The 21,151-nt window shown below is 48.5% G+C and overlaps 1 protein-coding gene and 1 non-coding gene across 5 annotated transcripts in view; both read right to left on the bottom strand.

Annotated features, from left to right (window-relative positions):
• Positions 1 to 21,151, bottom strand: part of DNAH9 (dynein axonemal heavy chain 9) — a 175,860-nt gene that overhangs the window by 80,602 nt on the left and 74,107 nt on the right. For 3 of the 4 annotated variants that reach the window (XM_021414421.1, XM_021414423.1, XM_021414424.1), the window contains 7 exons: positions 19,693 to 19,816; positions 17,539 to 17,681; positions 14,503 to 14,664; positions 13,581 to 13,814; positions 6,521 to 6,781; positions 2,489 to 2,914; positions 71 to 190 (listed from right to left, as the gene is read on the bottom strand). In XM_021414421.1, coding sequence (XP_021270096.1) covers positions 71 to 190; positions 2,489 to 2,914; positions 6,521 to 6,781; positions 13,581 to 13,814; positions 14,503 to 14,664; positions 17,539 to 17,681; positions 19,693 to 19,816 — 1,470 coding nt within the window. The remainder of the gene's footprint in view (positions 1 to 70; positions 191 to 2,488; positions 2,915 to 6,520; positions 6,782 to 13,580; positions 13,815 to 14,502; positions 14,665 to 17,538; positions 17,682 to 19,692; positions 19,817 to 21,151) is intronic. The other variant, XM_021414422.1, reaches the window with a different exon arrangement.
• Positions 5,099 to 5,170, bottom strand: TRNAM-CAU. Its single transcript has one exon. It is a non-coding gene; the product is annotated as a tRNA-Met (tRNA).

The raw sequence follows: 21,151 nt of genomic DNA, 5'->3' as shown, positions 1-21,151 counted from the left end.
ATGGCCAGCATCTCAGCGGCACCTGACGTCTCCCATTGATGCCACTGCCACCCCAGCTGCTGCCACTCACCAGCCAGTTTGCAAGAGAAATGGTACATGCTGTAGCTTCAGCTTCTTGCTGACACTTGAGTTTGTCAGAAGTGGCCTTCTCAAACTTGGCTGTCAGCTTTCCCAGGTTCTCGTTGAGGCGCTGCATAGGAAAGAAAGGGGGAAAACAACAGTAGAGTCTTGAGGAAACTCTTTCTCCAGCCTGCAGGCGGGGAGAGCCACGCTCCACCACACCACACACAGCCTGGCTGTCACCTGGGATGAAGCACAGAGCAGTGATGTGCTCTGCAGCTTCACCTACTGCTAGCCCGTGTCATCCGCACAGGGCAGAGACAACACAGAAAGTCACTCATCTGGGGGCTCTGCCCTGGTGTGAATTTGAACTGGGAAAGCCAGGCCAGCTGGTGCTGACAGCCAGCATTACAGGTGAGGAACAAGTAGGGCAGCTAAGAAAAGAGAATTTTCTGGTTCCTGATGCTGTAGCCACTTTGGTTGCAGACCAAGGCTCTGCTGTCCTCTAGTTGTTGCTCAAAACCCCAGGGGGCTCCTCGAAGAGCTGGAGGCATGCTGGAGCCACCTCCAAGCTGCATCTGCTGCACTGCGTGTCCTGCACATGTTAGCTGGGACCAGCCTATGTTTGGGCAGGCAGCAAAGCCCTTCAGGGCTAGGAGAGGGCACAAAGAGCCCAAACCACCTCAAGTATCCCCGTGCTACTAAAGCAGAGCCCTCGGCTTGGACAGCACTGCTTACGCTTCAGTCTCAAACAAGTCAGCAGCTCCCACAAGGACTCAGAACCTTTTGGTTCTGATAAGAGAAGCAGAAGTAATAATTGATTTTATCTGCACCCAGTGCAAAATGCTTAAGGCTAACTGCCTGTAAATCACTTGAACGCTGCTTGAGCTATGCACTAGAAACAAACTTGAAAATGAAAAAGGATTATATTAAGGATATCTGTAGCTCTCCAGTACCTTGGAAAACACAAAGCGGTCTCTTCTCAAACTGCCTTGGAATTAATACCACAGAAAGTTTATATCTCTGTGTGCATATAAATGTATGTGCATACATATACACCTATATACCTAAAACCCTATTACAGATGCATCACCTGATAGAAGAGCATCTGGGAGCCACGAGGAACCGACCGCTCCGCAATGCCTCACCAGGCACAGCGCAGTAACAGCAACGTGTGTGCCAGCAGAGGACCACCAAACCCCAGAGGCAGCCATCCTCCTCACCAAAATCCTGCCTCTTTAAAAAAAAAATAAAGCAGTAATGATACCTAGGCATTAACAGCCTGCTGGGAACAAACAGAATAATGGAACGCAAACAGTTCCCTAACACCATATTTCACATCTGAGATGGGAAAATGAGACCTCTAAAAACCCATCTCTGACCAGGTGCTGCATGCACCCCTCTGTCTGCAGCAGGAGGAGGCTACTGGAGTGCTCCATAGAATTTTTTTTAATTTACTTTTATTAAAAGTGCAGCAGGCATTTCAAGAATAAGCAGCCCTAGGAGGCATCAAAAGAGCTGGATACTTCCTATCATGAAGGTGTGCTGGGGAAGGAGGTGTGTACCGAGACTGTGCTGCCCCAAGGGGCACATCCCAAGCTGATGTAACTCATGGAAAGAAACAAATTCAGCAGCCCTGCTGACAACACACTTCTATTCTGAAAGGGGATTCTGTACAAACCACGCTGCCAGTACAAAAGCACAGCCCCGGAGGGATCCCAGATCCTTGGCACCTTGGAAAGGCAGGTTCTGCAGGGTGCCCCCATGCTGGTTTCCACATGTTGGTATTAGCAGGCATTGGCCAGGGATTTGGGTAGAAAACAGGTTTTCGGAGAGAAAGTTTGGAGGCTGCTCTCCATAGAGCTGCACTTCTAATCACACAGTCATTGCACCTATTCAGCGATGCCTTTTTATTCTTAAGCAGCAAAAACCTCAGTGAGGATGATGCAAAGACATGCCGGCAGGGAGCCGTGCTGGGACGAATCAGCAGACTCCCCTGGAGCAGCCTCCATCCCACAGAGCAACACCAGGCTCCCCCGGGCAGAGCCAGCTGCCAGCCCTGCTTCCCACCCCTGCACAGTGCCGGGCCTCACTCTGCTCTGAGATGAGGAGTTTTCTGAGGACTCGTGAGTAGAAGCAAATTCCATCTTACAAGTTAGGTAGGAATAATAAGAATTAATAACTAGCCATCCTATTAAGGCACAAGCAGGAGTGGAGCCCGGGGAAGAAACGTAAAAAGCAGTAATAAAAGGGAGATAAAAGCCCTACAATCTGCTCAACCCTCAGATCCACCCGTTTAAAAATACACGAGGGCGGAGGAGCAGCTTTCTCCAAAGCAGAGGATTTCTCCCCAGAGCGGTGACTTGCACGACGGGTCCCGCTCACAGGCGAGCCCATGCCACAGCTTGCCGTGCTCTTCCACGCTTACCGCAATTTTGGCCTTGATGCCGGCCAGCTTGTCCTGGGCGGCCGCCAGCTCAGCGTTGGCTCTGCTCAGCGCCTGCCGCTTGGGCTCCACGTCGCAGTACACCTCGTGGAAGCGCACGATGTTCACCACCCACGAGCAGAGGCCGGCTGCCGCGTAGGACTTGGTGGTTACGAATTCGGGTTTAAACTTGGGATCTTCTAAATAAGGCTGGAGGGCTCTGAGGCAGTTCTCGTGGATGTTCTCCTTGTCAAACTTCATCAAGGAGTCCAGGAACCCATCCACCCTGGCCATGGTGGCTTTTGCTGCCTTCCAGCTCCTGTCCTTGGGAATCTTTCCTCCCGGGGCCATCAGCACCATCACGGCAGCGGTGACGTTGCTGACAGCCGGAGGTGGTGACCCAAAGCTTTTCAGCTCCGTCAGGTTCTTCTGAAAAGGGAAAATAAAGTCTTTAGACAAGAACCAATGGGCTTTCTGTTTGTTTCACTGCTAATAGACTCAGGCTCCTAAGATACTGATCCGATAAATTGGGTTTTGCTCCACCTGAAAGCCACTGCCTCTCAATAACCAATGTGCACGTTTATGGCACGTTTCCACACCCAAATCCTTGTTTCCCACCTGGGACCAGCACAGCACACTCTTCCTCCCCACACTCCCAACCCTCCCCTGGGCCACGGGCTCTGCAAAAAGGGGCTTTGTGCACTCCTGGTAGACTGGGCTAAGGACAAGAGAAACCTTTCCAGATAACAACCTCTATACAGCAGTCTCCAGCCCCTCTAAGACTGCCTTGCAGAGCAGCTCATGCTCCCTTTATGCTCAGCTTCTCCCCATACTGGAGACATTCATGTGTTACAGTTTGCATGCAGCCACGTCCCATCATCCAGCCCCAATTCGGCACTTCAACCAATGTCCTCTAGCAGAGCAGCCCTCCCACGAGAGAGCTGATTGCTCTCAAAAGGGACAGGCTGATCCCTGGAGGCATGTTCGACCTTCCCTGCTGCCAAGCCAGGCGGTTTCAGTGCATCCCTAACAGTAAGCAGGTCAAATCTTGACCTAAGCACAGAACCCTGCTAACACCTACATCCTCTCTCTGTGCACACACAAGTTAGCTTCTCCTCAGGAAAAAACAGTGCAGGTGAATCAGCAGTTCTCAGATCCCAGGCTATAGTCAAAACAAGGACAAGGGCTAGAATCAACACCCATTTAAGAAAAATCTATGAATCTCTGCAGTCCCTGTTTTTACCAGCTCTCAATAACTTCTAATCTGCATTCTCTGATGTTCTGCTTCCATCAGTTTGTCTACTGAAGCAAGTTTGGTACCTCTGAGCATTTGCTTTTGGAAGAAAGGTGTCAGCTACGAAGCTGTCACCAAACACTTAGTCTCTGCTTGCTGCTGGCTTTTGTTAATAATCAAGCTGACAGAAACAGACCCTTGGGAGCTGTGTGCACTTGCAGTATAAAATGTCTCTAATTAACGTGTTCAGTGACATGGAGCTGACTGTGGGCACAGAGGAACACCACAGAAAGCTCTCTTCCATCCCGAGTCCTCGCTTGGCTAGATACAGGCAGTGCTCTGGTGGCTTGTCGTCATCCGTGCAAACACTGTGCAGCGGTGGCCAAGCACCATCCGCCTTTCCACGCTGCCCACCCGTCTCTGCAGGATGACTGCTGTCTCCTCTTGGAGAACTGCGCTGTGCCTAACGAAGACCCACAGGTGGGAAGGCAGTCTGAGCTGGGTATGCCATCATCATCCCCAAAAAAGGAGAGCGGGCTGCACAGATTCGTGAAGACCCACGTCCTATGTTCCAGAGCCTACAGGATGCAGGTGCTGAGAAAGAGCCCAGGCATGCTCATGGCGTGAGCAAACAGCGCTGTGAGAGACAAAAAAGCTTTTTTTCCTTTAATCTTTACAACCTGTTTCCCCAAGTTTTCAAACACAGTATCATGTCTGGATGTGCATTTTTGATTATGCAGGTGCACCCTCTGCTAGGCCTATAATAATCTCTATGTGGCATTCATCATGGTCCACGTGATAAATACCTTAATTATTATTTATATGTTCACATATGCAAGGGCCTCTTGTAGCCCAGTCAGTAGAGCATGGGACTGTTAATCCCAGGGCTGTGGGTCTGAGCCCCACATTGTGTGCCAAGACTGCTGTGGTGGCTCAGGACAGGAGACGCAGCATAGAGGTGCAAGAGGGAACTTTTTCTGTATGCACACAAATAGAGACACCTTAAATTGCCTCTCACTTTGCCTCAGACACTCACACTGCCACCACACCCTGCAGGAGCTGGGAGCACTAAAGCGAAGGGATGCAAGAGAAGCTGCAGCAAGCGCTTCCCACAGCACAACTGAGGCAAACTTGAGTTGGAACAAACCTGCAGCTGCCTCATGGCAGAGAGAGAGCTTAGAGAGCTCTGCTAATGCTGCTGGCAGCATCAAGAAAAAAAACCCAGCAACCTTATGTAACTCCAGCATGAACCCAGAAGTAACAAGGATGCAGACCTGGTCCATTTGTACATCCCTTTCACTTCCAGGAGCAAGAGCCAAAATTACAAAGCCCCGCAGAACCAGAAAGACTGGAGCTCATCATCTCGTCCAACAAAAACCTAGCAGAGGATGGTTTCGATCCATCGACCTCTGGGTTATGGGCCCAGCACGCTTCCGCTGCGCCACTCTGCTCTACCACTATGGAAAGCTGCTTACTTTGCAAACCCATTCCTGATGAATTGTTTTGTTTTCCTCTAGGGCAGAGCCATGACTTGAGGCATGACTGAGCCATTCTGATCATGGAAATAACTCTGATTTTCTGGCTGCACCTGGTGTACGGCCACTTCTCTGCCTGCTGTGCAGCAGGAGCTTGCTGCTCTGGGTGCTGCATTCCCTGCAGCCAGGAGCCCAACGGCAGGAATGTGTAGCTGGAGCACATCTCAGTACAGGGCTCCAAACAGGAACAACTGGAGCAGTCCAAATGTAAAAATCTTCCCCAAGTAACGAACCCTTCCTTAAATCAATCCCTTTGGGACACCTCTGACTGCAGGAGGCCATCTCCTGGTTACTGATTTCCTCAGTGGCTTCTCCCTTTGGAGTAGTCCTGTCTTCAGCAACATATGGCCCCACCAAGAGGTTGTTTCACCCGAAGACACTGCTCAGCAGCAGCTCTCTGCTGGACAAACCCAAACCCAGAGTGAGGCTTCAGCACCGACGCTTCTTATATGAAGCAAAAAGCCAAGCCATGAGAGCGCCTATGGGAAATGCAGCCTGTATCAGACACTGAGCACCGTGCTCAACAAGGCCTGAGAAATGCCTTAAGTGAACAGAGGGCAGAAGGAACTCTGTCCCACACACGGGGTCAGGTGGAGATGATCAGCCCCTCAGCTCGTGCTGTTTTGTCCCTACAAACAGGGGGACATGAGCCCTCCCATCATAAGTTGCTTTCCAAAGCAGCAGATGGGCCACGTGGGGACTCAGAGGATGCCCACACTCACCACCAGTGTGAATGCTGATCTGTGGGGCTGGCGTGGCAGCTGCCTGTGCAAAGCTGTCAGTCCCAGCTACACAGCTGTGTCCTGGGGAAAAGGCTCCAAGCAGTTGGACACAGAGCCTGCCTCAGTGGTACTGTGGGTGGCATTCAGCTCCCACTGGGCTGATTGTGTGCTTGCATAGAAATACTCAGAGCAAACAGTGCTTTTGCTCTCTCTTACCAAAAGAGAGCATTACAGACTCTGCAACAGTTAGGAAGCCTGGCATATCACCTCTTCCCTGGGATCCGATAGGGAAAGCAGGGCAACCTCCCCTTCCTCATGGGGCAGGAAGACGAGCAGTGGAATCAGCTAGTGGAGAAAAGCTGCATACCTCCAGGTCCTCCTGCCCTCTATGGCCATGGCTGAAGGGAAAGTGGAGCAGCCTCAGGACCAAGTATGCACAACCTAGGAAGGAAGTGGAGCAAAAACCCCAAATCCTGGGCCAGAGGATGGCAGTGACAGACCCTACTACAGAGACACAAGCTTCCCATGGGAGTCCCAACCCTACCTTGTTGAGGGTGTCCAGAGCAGCCTGGGCAGCTGCCAGAGCAGGCTCAGCTTTAGCCAGGTCCTCCTCACAGTCCTTCTGTTTCTGCTGGACCTCCTGGGTGATGAGTGCCACTTTCTGCTCCTCTTCATCAGCAGCTGCCTTCTCCCTACTCACTTTCTCCGTCTCCACACCCACCACCTGGATCAACTTATCAGCATCCTCATTCTTCTGCTTCAGCTCCACTTCCTGGGCTGCCAGCTTGGCCTTCAGGTCATCCACCTGGGGGAAAGAAGCACATGTGGGTGCACAGCTGCTCAGCATTCTGCTTCCCCCACCCCACCTGATAGTGTGGGCCACGTACCAGTGGGGCTCAGCAGTAGCTAACAGTATGGACGGCCTATGTACAAAGCAAGCAGTGCCCTGGGGGCACAGAAAAAGCAATATTTCTGTTTCTCAGCAGCTCTGCTTCACACCTGGTTTCTCAGGTAAGGGTTGGAGAGCCTGTGTGCGTGGTACGCACATCGCAGCAGGCTGCTAGCAGTGAGGAACCCTGTAGGGAAGGAACTAGCACCAGCAGGATTTACTGCTAAGGATGTTGTCCCAGCCTCTGCTTGGGAAGTGGCTAGGGGCAAAGGGCAATGCAAATGTTGCTTTGAGCAGGGTCCACTGGGAAGCAAGTGGAAGCCTCCATATTAGGTGTTCTTGGGATTATTTTTTCACAATGTAGGAGTTTCACCAGATCCTTGCAGCAAGCTGCTCTCATTATAAAACTGATTTCATACAGTTTTCACCCATCTTTCAATGCAAGAGCCATCATTAGACTGCATCCTGGTGGATGAAAATCTTGACATGAGCCAGCAGAGTGCACTTGCAGCCCAGAAAGCCAACAGTACCTTGTGCTGCATCAACAGAGAGGTGGCAATGGGCAGGGAGGAGATTGTCCTCCTCTGCTGTGCCCTTGTGAGGCTCCACCTGGAGCACTGTGTCCAGGCCTGCAGCCCCCAGCACAAGAAGGATGAGGAGCTGTTGGAGGGGGTCCGGAGAAGGGCCACAGAGATGCTCAGAGGGCTGGAGCACCTCTGCTATGAAGAAAGGCTGAGGGAACCGAGGGCATTCAGCCTGGAGAAGGCTCTAGGGAGACTTTCTTGAACTTTCCAGTACCTCAAGGGGCCTACGGGAAAGCTGGGGAGGGACTCTGTCAGGGAGTGGGGTGATAGGGCAAGGGGTAATGGCTTTAAACTAAAACAGGGAAGATTTAGGTTCAATGTAAGGAGGAAATTCTTCACCTAGAGGCAGTGAGGCCCTGGCACTGCTGCCCAGAGCTGTGGGTGCCCCATTCCTGGAGGTGCCTGAGGCTGTGGATGGGCCCTGGGCAGCGTGAGCTGGGGGGTGCAGCCAGCCCATGGCAGGGGCCAGGGCTAGGGGCTGTGAGGTTCCTTCCAACCTAAGCCATGGGATGGGGTTGGGTATTCTGTAATACACCCCACAGAGGAGGTAATGTTTTGCAAAGAAAAGACACACACTACGACCCAGCTACACTGTCCTTTTTCAGCCTCGACACTGGCAGAGCGGAGCAGGCGCTGTTCTGCTGTGTGCAGGCTCCAAGGACCCACACACCAGGAGCCTGCACTCCCCGAGCTTGCTCCGAGCAGCAGCTGAGCCCTGCAGGGCAGGAGCCCTCCAGGCGATGGCTGCAGCACCTGCACAGCCGGGACGCTCACGCCAGCTCTCACTCGAGGACAGAAGATTTCTTTCCAAAAGCCATTTTGGTGACTTGATGCAGCCTCTGTGCAGACTGTGGAGTCTTTTGCTGTCCTGCTGTTGAGCTCATAAAGGATTGTTAATAGCTCCTGGGGTACATCACTGCCATGTAAAAACCCTCACCATGAGGAGAGTCAGATGCTTGTTTTTGTTCACAATTCCGCTTTTATGCAAGAAGAGAGAGCACCATTTGGAACCCACATAAACTGAAGCTATTGACGTTTGTCATCAGCTTCAAGTGGAGAGCGGTTTCTTAGGAATCTCATTGTGCTCCTGCACTGCACGCTTCATTTTCCACCTCCTGCTGCCCAGGGCTACAGCGCTGCTTTAACCAGCACAAAAACGTGCCCGTAAATCCCAGCAGCTCCGGACACGTGGGAGCACGTAATCCCCTCAGTCAGCAACCAGAGAGCAACATCTCAAGCAGCTCTGAGTTCTCAGATTGCAGGAAATTGAAGTGGGAAGCTTTGGTGATTGCGGATCTGGCTTGTGACCTGCCCCAGATCAGTGCTCACGTGCTGGATGCACACACAGCCAGGAGCTCTATGGGTTTACATGACCACAACAAGGCAAACAAGGGATTATAACCCACGAGCTCTCCACAGCTCTACAAAAGGAACAGATGTAAACTCAGCCCTCAGCACAGACTGTGAGAACAGACAATGCCCTGACACAACCTGCTTTCAGCCAAGAACATATTGTCAGGATTAACGAAAAAGAAAATGAACAGGAAAATCAGTTAGAGCTCCGCTTCAAAGAATTCCTAATATCTCAATTCAGAGAAGCATGTGCTACTGAGTCACCTGCCCCACTGGTTTGGGTTACGTGTTAAACCCCCAGCAGAAATGGTGCAGGTTGGGGCTGCAGTGCGGATCCCAGTGCCCTGCTGGACCCTCCGCCAGCAGAACTCAGCATGCCTGGGGGACGTTGCTGACCAGCAGCATTCCTTACCTCCAGCAGGGTTTAGGAACACACTAGGAAACAGTCACATTTTCCCAATGAGAATAAAGCTTAAGCTCAGCTGAGCAAGGACAATTTAAGAGTGTTTGTCCAGCGGATAGAAAGAACCAGCACCAATGCCTAAATAATCAAACTCCCTGTCTTTACTGTGATTTCCTGGGGGTGGTGTTAGGAATGCAAACTGATGACCTTACTCCTCCAGTTTCACCCCTTCCACACAGTAAACAGTTTCTCTTAATACCACGCTTGGATCCAGAGCAATAACAGTCTGTCACATCCATTCCTCCTTCTTGCACATCCTACTGCCTAGACATAAAAACTCCTAATGAGACCTCAGTCTGCTGGGAGACCTCAAGCCACTGCCTTCAGGAAGGCACCAGCACAGCAGAAACCACAGATGCGATCCCATCAATGGCATGCAGAGCCATCCCCAACAAAGTACTGCGAGAAAAAAAAGGCAAGAAAAGTTCTCCTCTGTCTATAGATCTCATGGTAACAGAAAGCCCCACACTTCCCCCTTTCACACCAAGAAGGACCTTCCATCCTAAAAGTTCTTGCACACAGCCAGGCTTTGCTTTTTTTTTTTTTTTTTGGAAAACCCAGATGCTTGTCATATTTCCAGCTATTAAATTTCCAAACCTAGAGCCTGATCATTACTAACATCTGTCATCCAGGGGTGTGCAGAAAGCCTTCCCAGCACAGTTCCGATCTGCCCTCCCACAGCCCAGGACCTCTTCAGCAGTCACAGTCTCCCTTCTTGCACTGATAACCCCACACTCCTAGTCCACATCCACCCAAAAAACACATAAGTGTTGTTAACCATTCAGACTGGCAGAGCCAACCACAATCCTCTGAGCTTCTTTCTAAGATGCTCTTTCCTGGTCATTCCTGGGTCAGCTCTGTGGTGCTCCTGCTTGGGGCTACAACCAGCCTCCAAGAATGCAACAACATGATGTACAAAACAGCACAATGCAAACAGAGATGAGCACAGAAAATATCATCAAGTCCTTCAGTACCTGTTCCTTGGAACAGGTGTCAGATGGAAAGGATGAAGGCTGATGCAGATACACCTCTTGTTTTATCCGTACAAAGGAAACAATGAACACTCAATGGGATGGTAAGGCTGGAAATCAGAAACCCACCAGTCTACAAGACAGAGCCCAGGAAGGCACTAAAAGGCTTGGGGCAATGTAGACATAGGCACATACATCGGGGCCTCCAGAACCACAGGGAGCTGCTAAAAATAGAGAAGCAGCTCCATAAGGAGGGGCAGGAAGAGACTGTTTCATGTCTTGAATAAGAGCATGGGTCTGGGCATTCACTCCTCTTGAATGGCATGAGCCCTCACATCTAATGGTGCAGCAACGCGAGACACGTGCTTTATAAGCAGTAATCCAGAATATTCATTGCCACTTCTAGGGAAGATAAGACAAACACCACTGACTCGTCCAGTGTCTGCCAACACTGGTGAAAGCAAAAGATTCCCTCTGAGTAATACATGGCTGGTAAGCTGGAAAAAACAAGAAATACATGAGAGTAACAGTACAAAGGGAGACAGAAGTGGCGCAGAAAATCACAGCAGACAATTATCCCAAAGCAAAGAGAGAACACTATTAACCTCATTCCCATAGGCAACATTAGTATAATGACCATATCAAGGTGTGAGCAGTCAGATCCAGCATGTGCCTCAGCACACTGAATGCCACCACTGGACACAAAAGGTTAATATTCAGTCTCAAACTGTGGTAAGAAATGTGAAAAACATGCGAGCAGCTTCCTGAGTCCAGGACAATTGCTGATAAGCAATTAGTAATGTGAGGTGGAAAGGGAAAGAATAAAGTAAATTAGAGATTCAAGGGTAATGTACTGTGACTCCAACAGGGAAGGAAGAAGTCGCTGCCTACCACCAGGACAGAAGAAGAAGAATTATTAAAGAGAACCTGCAGACTCCCAGGAGACTCATTTTATCTGATTGTCCCCGCCTAGCTTCAAGAACACAAAATACATCACAAAGGTCAGCAATTAATTGATAGAGCAAACAAGACTTGAATCTAGAATCCAGATTTGTAATATTAACCAAAGTCATCCTCAAAATTACTCAGCAATGGGCTCTGAGCTGAGCGTTGACCTCTTCATTGCAAACACCACTGAAAAACAAATGACTCATCTCACAAATCTTCCCAAGTCCATTATGTCCTGATAACTGGAAGCCCGCTTCTGCTTTTCTGAGTACAGAGAAGGACAACCACCATCTTCACAGAAAGGAGGTTAGTCTGGCAAGCAAACAAAAAACACTTCCAAAGAAGAAAAGTCAGTCAAAAAACAGGTGACCAAACACCAAAAGAAAAGAAATGGAGCTTGGGGGAGAAGACCAAAAGGAAGGGGAGAGGCAACTTTGAAACTGGACTGGCTAAGTCAGAGTGTAATGAAACTACCTGCAGGAGTGTCCCCTGAGGGGACACTGAACAGTGTCTAGAAACACACAGAACTCCTAACTAGCTCCTCACCTGCACCCATGTACCAGGAGCCTAGAGCACAGACAAAGGGAGCATAAGCCCTCACTCCCACGGCATCCATACCTAGGTATCAGAATCCTCCTTCCCTGCCTTGGACACACAAAACCACAGCATGCCGCTTCCAAGCACCTCCAATCTGCAGACAGCACACGTGTGCACCAAGCCCAGCCATTTCCATGAGTGAATGCTAAATTTCAGACATTTAAATCCATATTCAAGATTGAACTTCCTGGTATGACTTCCAATAACACTAAATATCTACAGTCTGGTTTCAAATCAACAGCAGATCTGTTACGCACATCTGATAATTTAGGTGTTTAATTTTAGGCCCCCAGTGCTAATTTTAGATACTAATTTGACATATTTGTCCTGACTGTTCTGCATCTTAATCAGCTTCACAAAAAGGCACTTCACACCCTAGCCTTACTCCAACCAGCCATGAGCTTTGTGCTCATTTACTCTTTTTGCAACAGCAAAACCTACAACAGAGAAGGCCCACAGGTGCTTGGCTTCCCATGCCATCCCCAGTCCTCCCCCACTGCTCAGCACTGATGTCAGTAAGCCTTTGCCAACGCAACACCCACATGGAGATAAGCCTGAAGCATACAGGAGGGTCCCCATGTTCGACCAACACCACTGGGACTTGTTGCTGTCTCTTAGTTGCTCTTCTCAGCGGAACAGATCTAAGCCATCTTGTCCACTGCTGTGGCATCAGCAAAACCAGCAGCACCCCACACGTCATGGCAGTTATTTGCCACCAGAAGTAAGGCAGACGTAAGGCCTGCTTTGCAGCGAGGGCAAATGCTTTCAGCCTCAACTGGCTTCACAAGATGCAACGAGTGGTCTCCTCTAACGGCTGGTCAACCTCAGCTGGGTTCTTTCTAAGGAGGTGCTGAAACCTGCAAAGGGTACACAAAACATCCCTGCTCCCTCCCTGTGTCCTCAAAGCCCTGCCCTGTACCATGCAGAAAGCAACTGCTTCAAGTGAGAGGTAGACTATCACAGTCGAGAGGCGCTCATAAAACCCATATATCACCCTCCCACCAGGCACGTAACTTGTTGAGCATGACAGACGTGATTTATGCCACCAGAGCACATAGGAAAGTGATGGAATCTGCTAGTCCTTCACTCACACCAACCTCCGCACTGCTCTGGAGCAGTTTTAGGAGAACCCATTTGCCTGAGTAGGAGCTAGTAAGTGAACGTTTTTAAGAGTTAATAGAATATGAAATGGAGAGAAAAACAGGCAGTTGGAGTCAGCGAAGAGAGGTTGTGAAATACTCAGAACAACATCCAGTCATTGCCACAGACACATGCCAGTGATGTTTTTAGCAGGGGATTTCAGGACAGCTAATCTACATTTAAGACATGCACTGGTATTCCTTACAGACAGATAGCATAACGCATGGATAAATGAACACTGGCTTTATTTTTAAAGGATTCTTTGTTTAATTTAAAAGATGGGAATCTTTCTGAAGTTAATATAGGTTTCCTGCATGAAATTCCAAAGCCAACTGATCTTCCTGATTTTCTAAGTTACTTTGTCACTGCAGATGGAATATAACCATGTAAAGAAGATGTACACACCCAGCTGGTTCCCTATCTCGTTTTAATTTCTGTGGTCTTTTATTTGGGATTAGCACCACCCAAGTAGCAGAGACCCCACACGCACATTTCTTCCCTCCTCCCCTCCAGTACAGAACAGAACTTATCCCCCAGGAATCCAGTTCAAGTCAGTCCAGGGCCAGGACTTAGCACAGATTTTCCATCCTGCACAGTTTCAGCCTGTAAAGCCCTCCTCTGAGCCAACCCACCAGTGTACGACCCCAGGTTTTCCTCACCTGGGCAGACGTACTGTTGAGCTTCTCCAGGCCATTCTCCAGCCGCTCCATTTTTGCTGTTAAATCCTTTCTCTTTTTCAGTAGCAAATTCTGATAGAGTTTGATCTGCTCGAGGAATGATTTGGGAGTGGTGTAGTTGTATCTCCGCTCATTGCTCAGGTACAGTCGGGATATCTCGTTGACACTCGTGTGGACATAGGCCATGAATTTGCTTATTGACTCTTTCACTGAAGCCTGGAAGTGAGATGAGAAAACAAAGAGAAAATATTTCAAACAGAAAAACTATATGTCGTGCAGACCTGCACCATATATAAAGGAATTTATTAACATTTTATTATGCTGCACCAAAATCCAGGACGGAACATCCAAGTTGATCCCTTTTCATTTGTTATCTCTAAAATAACTTCATCTGCTCACGCACTTTATACCTCTTTTTATATCTTTTTTATCTCATACTTTATCTTATTCCAAGCAATTTTTCTAGCATTCAACTCCATAAAATTACAGCCTTTTTTAAGTAGAAATCTGAGCTTTTCTTCTGTACAAATGGGAAAGTGCACACACATAAAAAGAAATACTGTAGACTTTATTCTTCCAAAACCTTGTCCCGAAAAACTAAACAAACAGAACCGCTTCTTCTTTAGTCCAGCCACAGGTTCTCACCAATGAGAACTTGACATCTTTATGCCCTTGAGAATTACAGACTCTCAGATACGCATGCAGAGAGAAAAGTGTTCGTTCCCATGAATAATCAGAAGCGCTAGGTTATTTTCTGCACTGATTTGTAAGCGGCCTTTCTGGCTAGCAAGGCAATCATTTCACTGACGATACCATCAGTGTATGAACACACGTGAGCACAGTGGCCATGCTGTGCTTCTGCAGGGGCCCATGATTTTCTGTGAGGGCCAGACGAGGTGCTCACCTCCACGCCGTCCGTCTCTCGCAGGAAGCGGAGGCTGACGGACTCGAGGGCCTCCTGCGGCCACTCCTGGAACCAGTCGATTGCCGTGCAGCTCACGATGGCGGGGAACCTCCTGCTGCGGACTCGCAGCTTGTTGTCAACGGGTGAAAAACACAACGCAACCTGAGGGGCACCAACGAGAGACAGGTTGAGATGCAGGGCCACAAGCTGATGCCCAGCTCATCCCCAAGGAGGGACAGGCTGAGAAGCAAGGCCACAAGCTGAGGCCTGGCTCAGCCCCACGGAGCCCAGGAGCTGAGGCCTAGCTCAGGTGCACAGCCCAGCCTGGGCTCGTCCAGCTGTTCCCAAAGGCAAATCTCACGCCAACACCTCATGTTTCAGTAACCTCGATCCCTGAGCCTTTGCACATTATGCCAATGAGCCTGGCCTAGAAAAGGCACAATCTGGCAGTAAACGTATTTTCTACTCTGCAATTAAAACAAGCAGTGGCATTAAGCATTGCTATGGTCAAAGGCAGTAGCCTGGCACAATGTCAAGGCTGCAGCCAGTTTAATATAACCAGTCTTTGCTGCCGTCACAGTGACATAAAGCCCAGCAGAGAACAGGCATCCAGATTCAAGCAGTGTGACAAGGAACTGAAGTGAATGGATCTGAATTCTCCTGGCAGGACCATGGTTTTGAGGCAGGCCTGCCTGGATCGTTTCCCCCAAAGCCAGCTCTGAAAAGGGCAGATGTGGCTCAAACTCAAAGTCTGCTTTCAGCAGATTTTCTTTTTTTTTATTTTTTTAATAGGGAAAACTCAAACCAAAGTGGAGTGAAAACAAAAGCATTTGGGAATTTGTTTTTCCCGCTCAGTGCATTTTCAGACAGAAGGTCATTTGTTTTTCAAGATCTTTTTTTTCAACCCAAGAGCTCCAAGAAGTTTCTGTATTTCAGCAGAGAAACTATGGGTCTCCAGGAAATGTCTCTTTGCATTACTCTGGGGCCTGGCCAAGGGGCTGCTCCCTCCTCTTTCAGCACTTCTCCATCCTCTCAGACTGCAGCGTCCTTCTTTCTTCCACGTGCCACTCCCTAAAGGTCGGTGCCTCATTCCCCTACTGCGCTGGTCCCAGGAGAGCACAATCTCCCCCTTTTCCAGAGGGAACCTCCTCACCCAGGGTGTGAAGTCAGGACAAGGCAACTTACCTTTCCTCTTTGCTACCTCACCACCAGCTTCAACAGCAAAATAAGTCACAAGGACCAAAATCTGTCAGAACCATCTATCAAAGGCCTTTTCCTGTAAGCCTGCTGTTGCTGGATTTACGAGCTTTGCTAAACAGGCACAAATAAGGACACGGGCAGGTTTACACTGCACAATGAAGTGGTAGCATCTGAGCAAAGGCCAATGTGGGAAGCAGCATAACTCACTCAATGAATCACCCCTCTCCCGTCTGTCAGCCCAGGCTAGTACCTGCACAGCCCTTTAAGTGCCATGGGGCAGGCTGCCATCGACTCGGATGTCTCCGTGTCACCACCTCCACCAAGAGCCAAGACCAGGTTTTTAGATGCTGTGAAAGCCAGCCTGTAACACAACAGCTTCCACTTCAGGGCATGCAGCTGGACTCAGAGCTCCTGCTCCTCTAAGATAGTTACTACATTCAGGGGACAACCATGTGGAAAACCTTCCTACACCTTCAAGCATAAGCCTCGGGCACTTCTGTACTGCTCTCTGAGGGCCAGGCAAGCTTCAGGGTGCTACTCACGTACCAAAGCCCTCTTCTGCACCTGCAGTACTCACTCAAGACCCCGAAGCAGAAGGTTTGTTGGTGCTGAGACTCCCCTGGGCCAAGCCCCAATCCCGGGCTGCAACCTGAGTTCCAGCAAAGCCTGGGCCAGTGATGGCTCCATCAGCTTTCTGCACAGCACACGATGATGTCACAAAATGCTGGAGACAAAAAAAGAGCACTTCCCATCCATCTGCTTTAACACAGCATTAAGGAGAAGGGCAGACAAGGAAAAGCAATCAACCTTCATGAAATCACATTCACAGTGCCCTTTTAGCTTACCTGAACAGCCAACAGGAATATATGGAGGGAGGGGCACTAGGCAGAAGACAACCAAGGTGCTCAAAGACCTACAAAACAGCCTCAGAGCCTGTCAGAAATCCTCCTCCACACTGGCAGAGGGACTGGATTTCTTCTCCTTGGGCATATATACTGCGGCATGATCCCCAAATTCTCTCCTAAAATTCAACTTTCTGCTTGTTCCTGATCCTCAACATGCTCACCTGCATCAAAAAGGGGACAGGGCACCCCACCTCAGTAAACATGTCTCTCCAACACAAACCAGGCATTAAGAAGGACTGGTCTTCATTAAGCAAAGATAAAGTCTTCACTGCCCATCTGGACTCTGATTTGGGATCCCAGCACTACGCAGTTCTGCAGATGGGCAAATACCTCCTAGAAAAGTCCAACTCCTTCTTGCAATGTACTTTCTCCACATGCTCAACATGCCTGAAAATTCAAAAACTGTTTTGGGATATTAGGAATTATTTACAGGGGAAGTATTTCCCCTCTCTAGAGCTGGGAATATGGGCTGCAATTGAATAAATCTTGTAAGTATGTCGTGTCCCACTCATTTCCCAGCACTATGGCTTTAAGATAATGTTTTTTAAATTCTTCTGGTTACTGATCATCAACAACATGAAGGCAGATCCCCTGTGCAACTTTTCCAAGCAGTAAGACTTAGTCCTGATGCACCCCAGATAAACACCCAGTGCATTGCTTTGAAAATGGAAAGGCTGGTCCTGCTCAGCTCTTGAAAGTGACAACATACAACTCCCACAGTGCTGTCTAACACCCAAAAAGTGATGACTACAGACAGCGATTTTTATGCTTCAGTACTTGCTGAGAGAATCATGGTTCACATCATGAACAGGCAAAAAAGCCTTTCAGGATGCAGGCTGATGTCCCTACAATGTAGCCCAAAGGATTACCAGCCCGTGGCCCTGCACTGACATAGATGGAGAGGACCCAAGCTCCCCAGCCACTGTCCCACCTTCAGTTGTCGTCGAACACGCTCTATGAAGAACTTCCAGCAAGTCTCTCTGGAGTCCACCAGGCCCTGGCCTTTGACTTCATTCCTCACACTGTTGATGATGTTTTCAACTTCATCATCTGGGAAGAGATCAGGGATTTCACCTAAGAGAAAAGGGCACATTCTGGTTTGCTGGGCTGGATTTTGTTGCAGCCTTAGAGCAAAGTGAAGCAGCTGCCTCCGTTCCCAGAGAAAAGTCATCGCATCAGGCGCCCACGAGCCCCAGCAGCAGGAAGGTGGCACAGAAGGTCACTCTGCTGAAACATAAACATTTCTGAGAGCCAACTCTCTCATACAAGCCCAGGGTAAGCAAACATGCAATAGAGTCGAAGTACAGAAAGCACTTTTTTTTCTAATTTACACTGCTGATTTGATTACAAATAATAATAATAATAATCAAATCCCTAGTATGTGTTACACAATAATGAAATCTTTTTAGTATTACAAATGAATTTGATACTTGTACAATTTCTGCAGCAGTTCAATGCCATATCCAGAGCTTTCAAATAAGCCCCAGGGCAGTAAAACTTTCTAAAAGATAAAGTTTTAAAAAACTTTTAGAAGTTAACAGTTATGCAACTGATTGTCCAAAATGTACCCAACCAAACTTCTTTTTTAGTGGTTCCTTAGTTTGCCACTTTTCACTTCCTTTCTGGCATTTGATTTGATTGAAATCATCATTATTGAGTGAGATACCATCAGTATGAGGACTAACCAGCTAGGGGAATATAAATCAGCAGAGTTCAGATTGTAATACATATTTTCTCCTGGTTTCTTCAGTGATGATAGGAACAAGTAAGCAAATGCAATCATGTAGATAACAGTGAACTGCCAGAGCAGTCAGCACACCCCGGGCAGCTCCAGCCCATCTCACAGAGAGGCAGGGTCCCTGCACACTCAAATCCTCAGTGCGGCTCCAGTTCTGTGCTGCTGCTGTGAGCCTTGAACAAAAATCCAGTTTGCTCCATTTTTCCACAAAACAACCACAGAAAAACCACAATGCTTTTCAAAAGAGCCATAAAATGACCTCGGCAACTCAACTCAAGGCTGTCCCTTCCTGCAGGACACTGCAGAGCTTCATCTTGAGTCAGGAGGTGCTTGTGTCATCTGCAGCAGGCAATGGAGACAGTGGGAACTACTTGTCGCCCTCCACAGCATCCCTTGTCCTTACACCTGGTTATGAATTCATCACAGGAAGGACTTGTTTGCTGCTCCAACCATCTGGCCAATTTATAGTCACATATGTCGACTCTGGAGTTACTCACAAACTATCGGTCCCCTGTGCTGTCAACTCTCCACCCCACACCATCCACAGAGGTCACCTGAACCAGCTGGTACCTTCTTACTCTGGCTCATAAACAAGGCACCAAGTGGCACACAGTTGTAGCAGTGATTTACCAGGGAGTCTGGGGAATAATCTCTCTGGGTTACCTTGCACCATCATGGTGACACCTGCGTGTCCTCCAAAGTGCACCATAGTTGCAGTGCACCTTGCAAGGAGACTACTCATGTGCACATACTCATGCCACGTTCTGCATGGCAGCCAGGCATTTGCATGGAGACAGACTGTTCTGCAAATTGTTGGTGCAAGCAGCAAATGAAAAACTTAAATGCATCTAGAAAAATGAAGAGGAAAACGACTGGAATGGGATAAGCAGACATGTGACACCCACAGATAGGGTCATCTGTGGCTTTAACATCATACACCAACTCACAGATGCTTCAGTCAAATGTTCTAGCCAGAAGCAATCTTATTTTATTAGACACTTAGAATATGGATGCGTGGCATCCATGGGTCAAAGTCTTCCTCTTTTGATACATTCCTTTGGCTCTGTCCTCAGCTGCAATATCACAACGGACAACACAACATCCATAGGCAGCATACCATAAAAGAACAGGGAAAATGAGGTAGGAGACATCAGAGAGAAAAAAACAGATGAAGTGCATCCTCAATAATGAAACCTGAGTGCTGCATTTAATTTTGATTTTGGCCCACATGTCTTCTAATTCACTTCATGTACTGCCCTCCAGCACGTTTCAGAGCTACAGATACTGCTACAAGCAAATTTACACTGAAAAAGGGGAGAGGGGAAGTAAAAGCCAGATGAGACATACCTGATGCTAACAAGTCATTTACCAGCACCAAGAACTGTTCGTCAGCCACCTGCATGTCCGTCATCAGGAACACAGTGCCTATGTTCTTCACACCAGCTTTCAGGTACAGGTTGGCCAGGTCTGCCTGGAGGTTGAAAAGCAATTGGACTTAGGGGCTGTCCTTCTGCAAAACATGGGCTAGGTACCATCCTTCCATTCCTGCCCCTCTAAGCAGGACACAAGACAAACAGGGGTGCCCGAAACAGCACACCAGCCACCACTCCAGAAACTTCTGGAAATTCAGCAAGCAACTATGCTTCTTCTAAAAGAGTAATTTGTTCCATTCATCACAGGAAATTTGGCTTAGATTGGTTGTAACAGCAGGGTGGGCCAACGGCAGACAGGGTGATCTGTCCCCATCCTGCACTTCCACAGATGAGAAAACAAACAAACAAACAAACAAAAAAACCTTCACCCTTCATAAAATCTTTGAAAATGAATACAGAGTGAAGGGAACATCAAATTACCTTCCACCTCTGCAGACAGAGAGGCATTGAGGTGCTTGGAAAATACATTTACTAATGTTGGGATCAAGCTACATTTCTAGCTGGGAGCATAAGCTCCCTAAATAAGTAGGCAAGTAGGAGCTACAAAATCCCACAAGTGAGGCTGAAAACACAGAGAAGGGAGCTGAAAATAGGGGGAACAGGTTGGTGTGACATAAAGAAAACAACTTGTTCACAACAACAGGTCATCCAAAGGAAGACGGTGGCACTACAAACAACGGTCCTGCAACTGCTGTGGTATAAATATTGGCCTTCCAACTGCTGCAGCTCCTACTGAAGTCCCAGAGCTAGAGTTAATGACGTTTCAGAAACGCAATGTACTGACCAGGAAGCAGAGAGCTGGAGGCTGGCGAGCAGAGGACTAGCCCAGCAAGAGCTCTCATCTGATGATGCAGTAAAAGTCAGACCTGATCATTTCCTGTTTGCAGAGCTCAGAAAACTGGTAAGCAACTGGGAAAGCCTAGGTTAGGATGGGAAGGCACCAGCTGTGCTCCAAGCATTGGCAATGGCACTCGCTGCCCTGCGACCTGTCCTGTCTGTGATGGGGAAGGAATCCAGGATGCACTAGCTATCACGTCTGCCAGGCAGAACAGACTGAAGTTACTGTGGTTGTGATTTTTAAAACATTTTTAAAGAGAGTTCTTTTGCCAGAAGCTAATGGACTTCTAAAACATTTCAGTGATATTTTTCAATGTTGGTTTATAACTCCTAAGCTCATTAGCCTGCATGTATCCTCTGTAGTGATCCACCCACCGCCTGCTCAGTCCCTCCCTTGACCTAAAACGCCAGATGAAGAACTGGCTATGATCTGGGAGCTCTACTTCTCCTCTCTCCTGCTCCCTTTCCATCCCTAATCACTCCATAACAGACATCTCACCCATCAGCTAACTACTATGTCTTGTTTTGGTCATAAT

Source organism: Numida meleagris, chromosome 17 (assembly GCF_002078875.1).
Source record: "Numida meleagris isolate 19003 breed g44 Domestic line chromosome 17, NumMel1.0, whole genome shotgun sequence".
Lineage (NCBI taxonomy): Eukaryota > Metazoa > Chordata > Aves > Galliformes > Numididae > Numida > Numida meleagris.
Note: the sequence above shows the minus strand (reverse complement) of the source record. Positions and strands in the feature narration are given on the sequence as shown.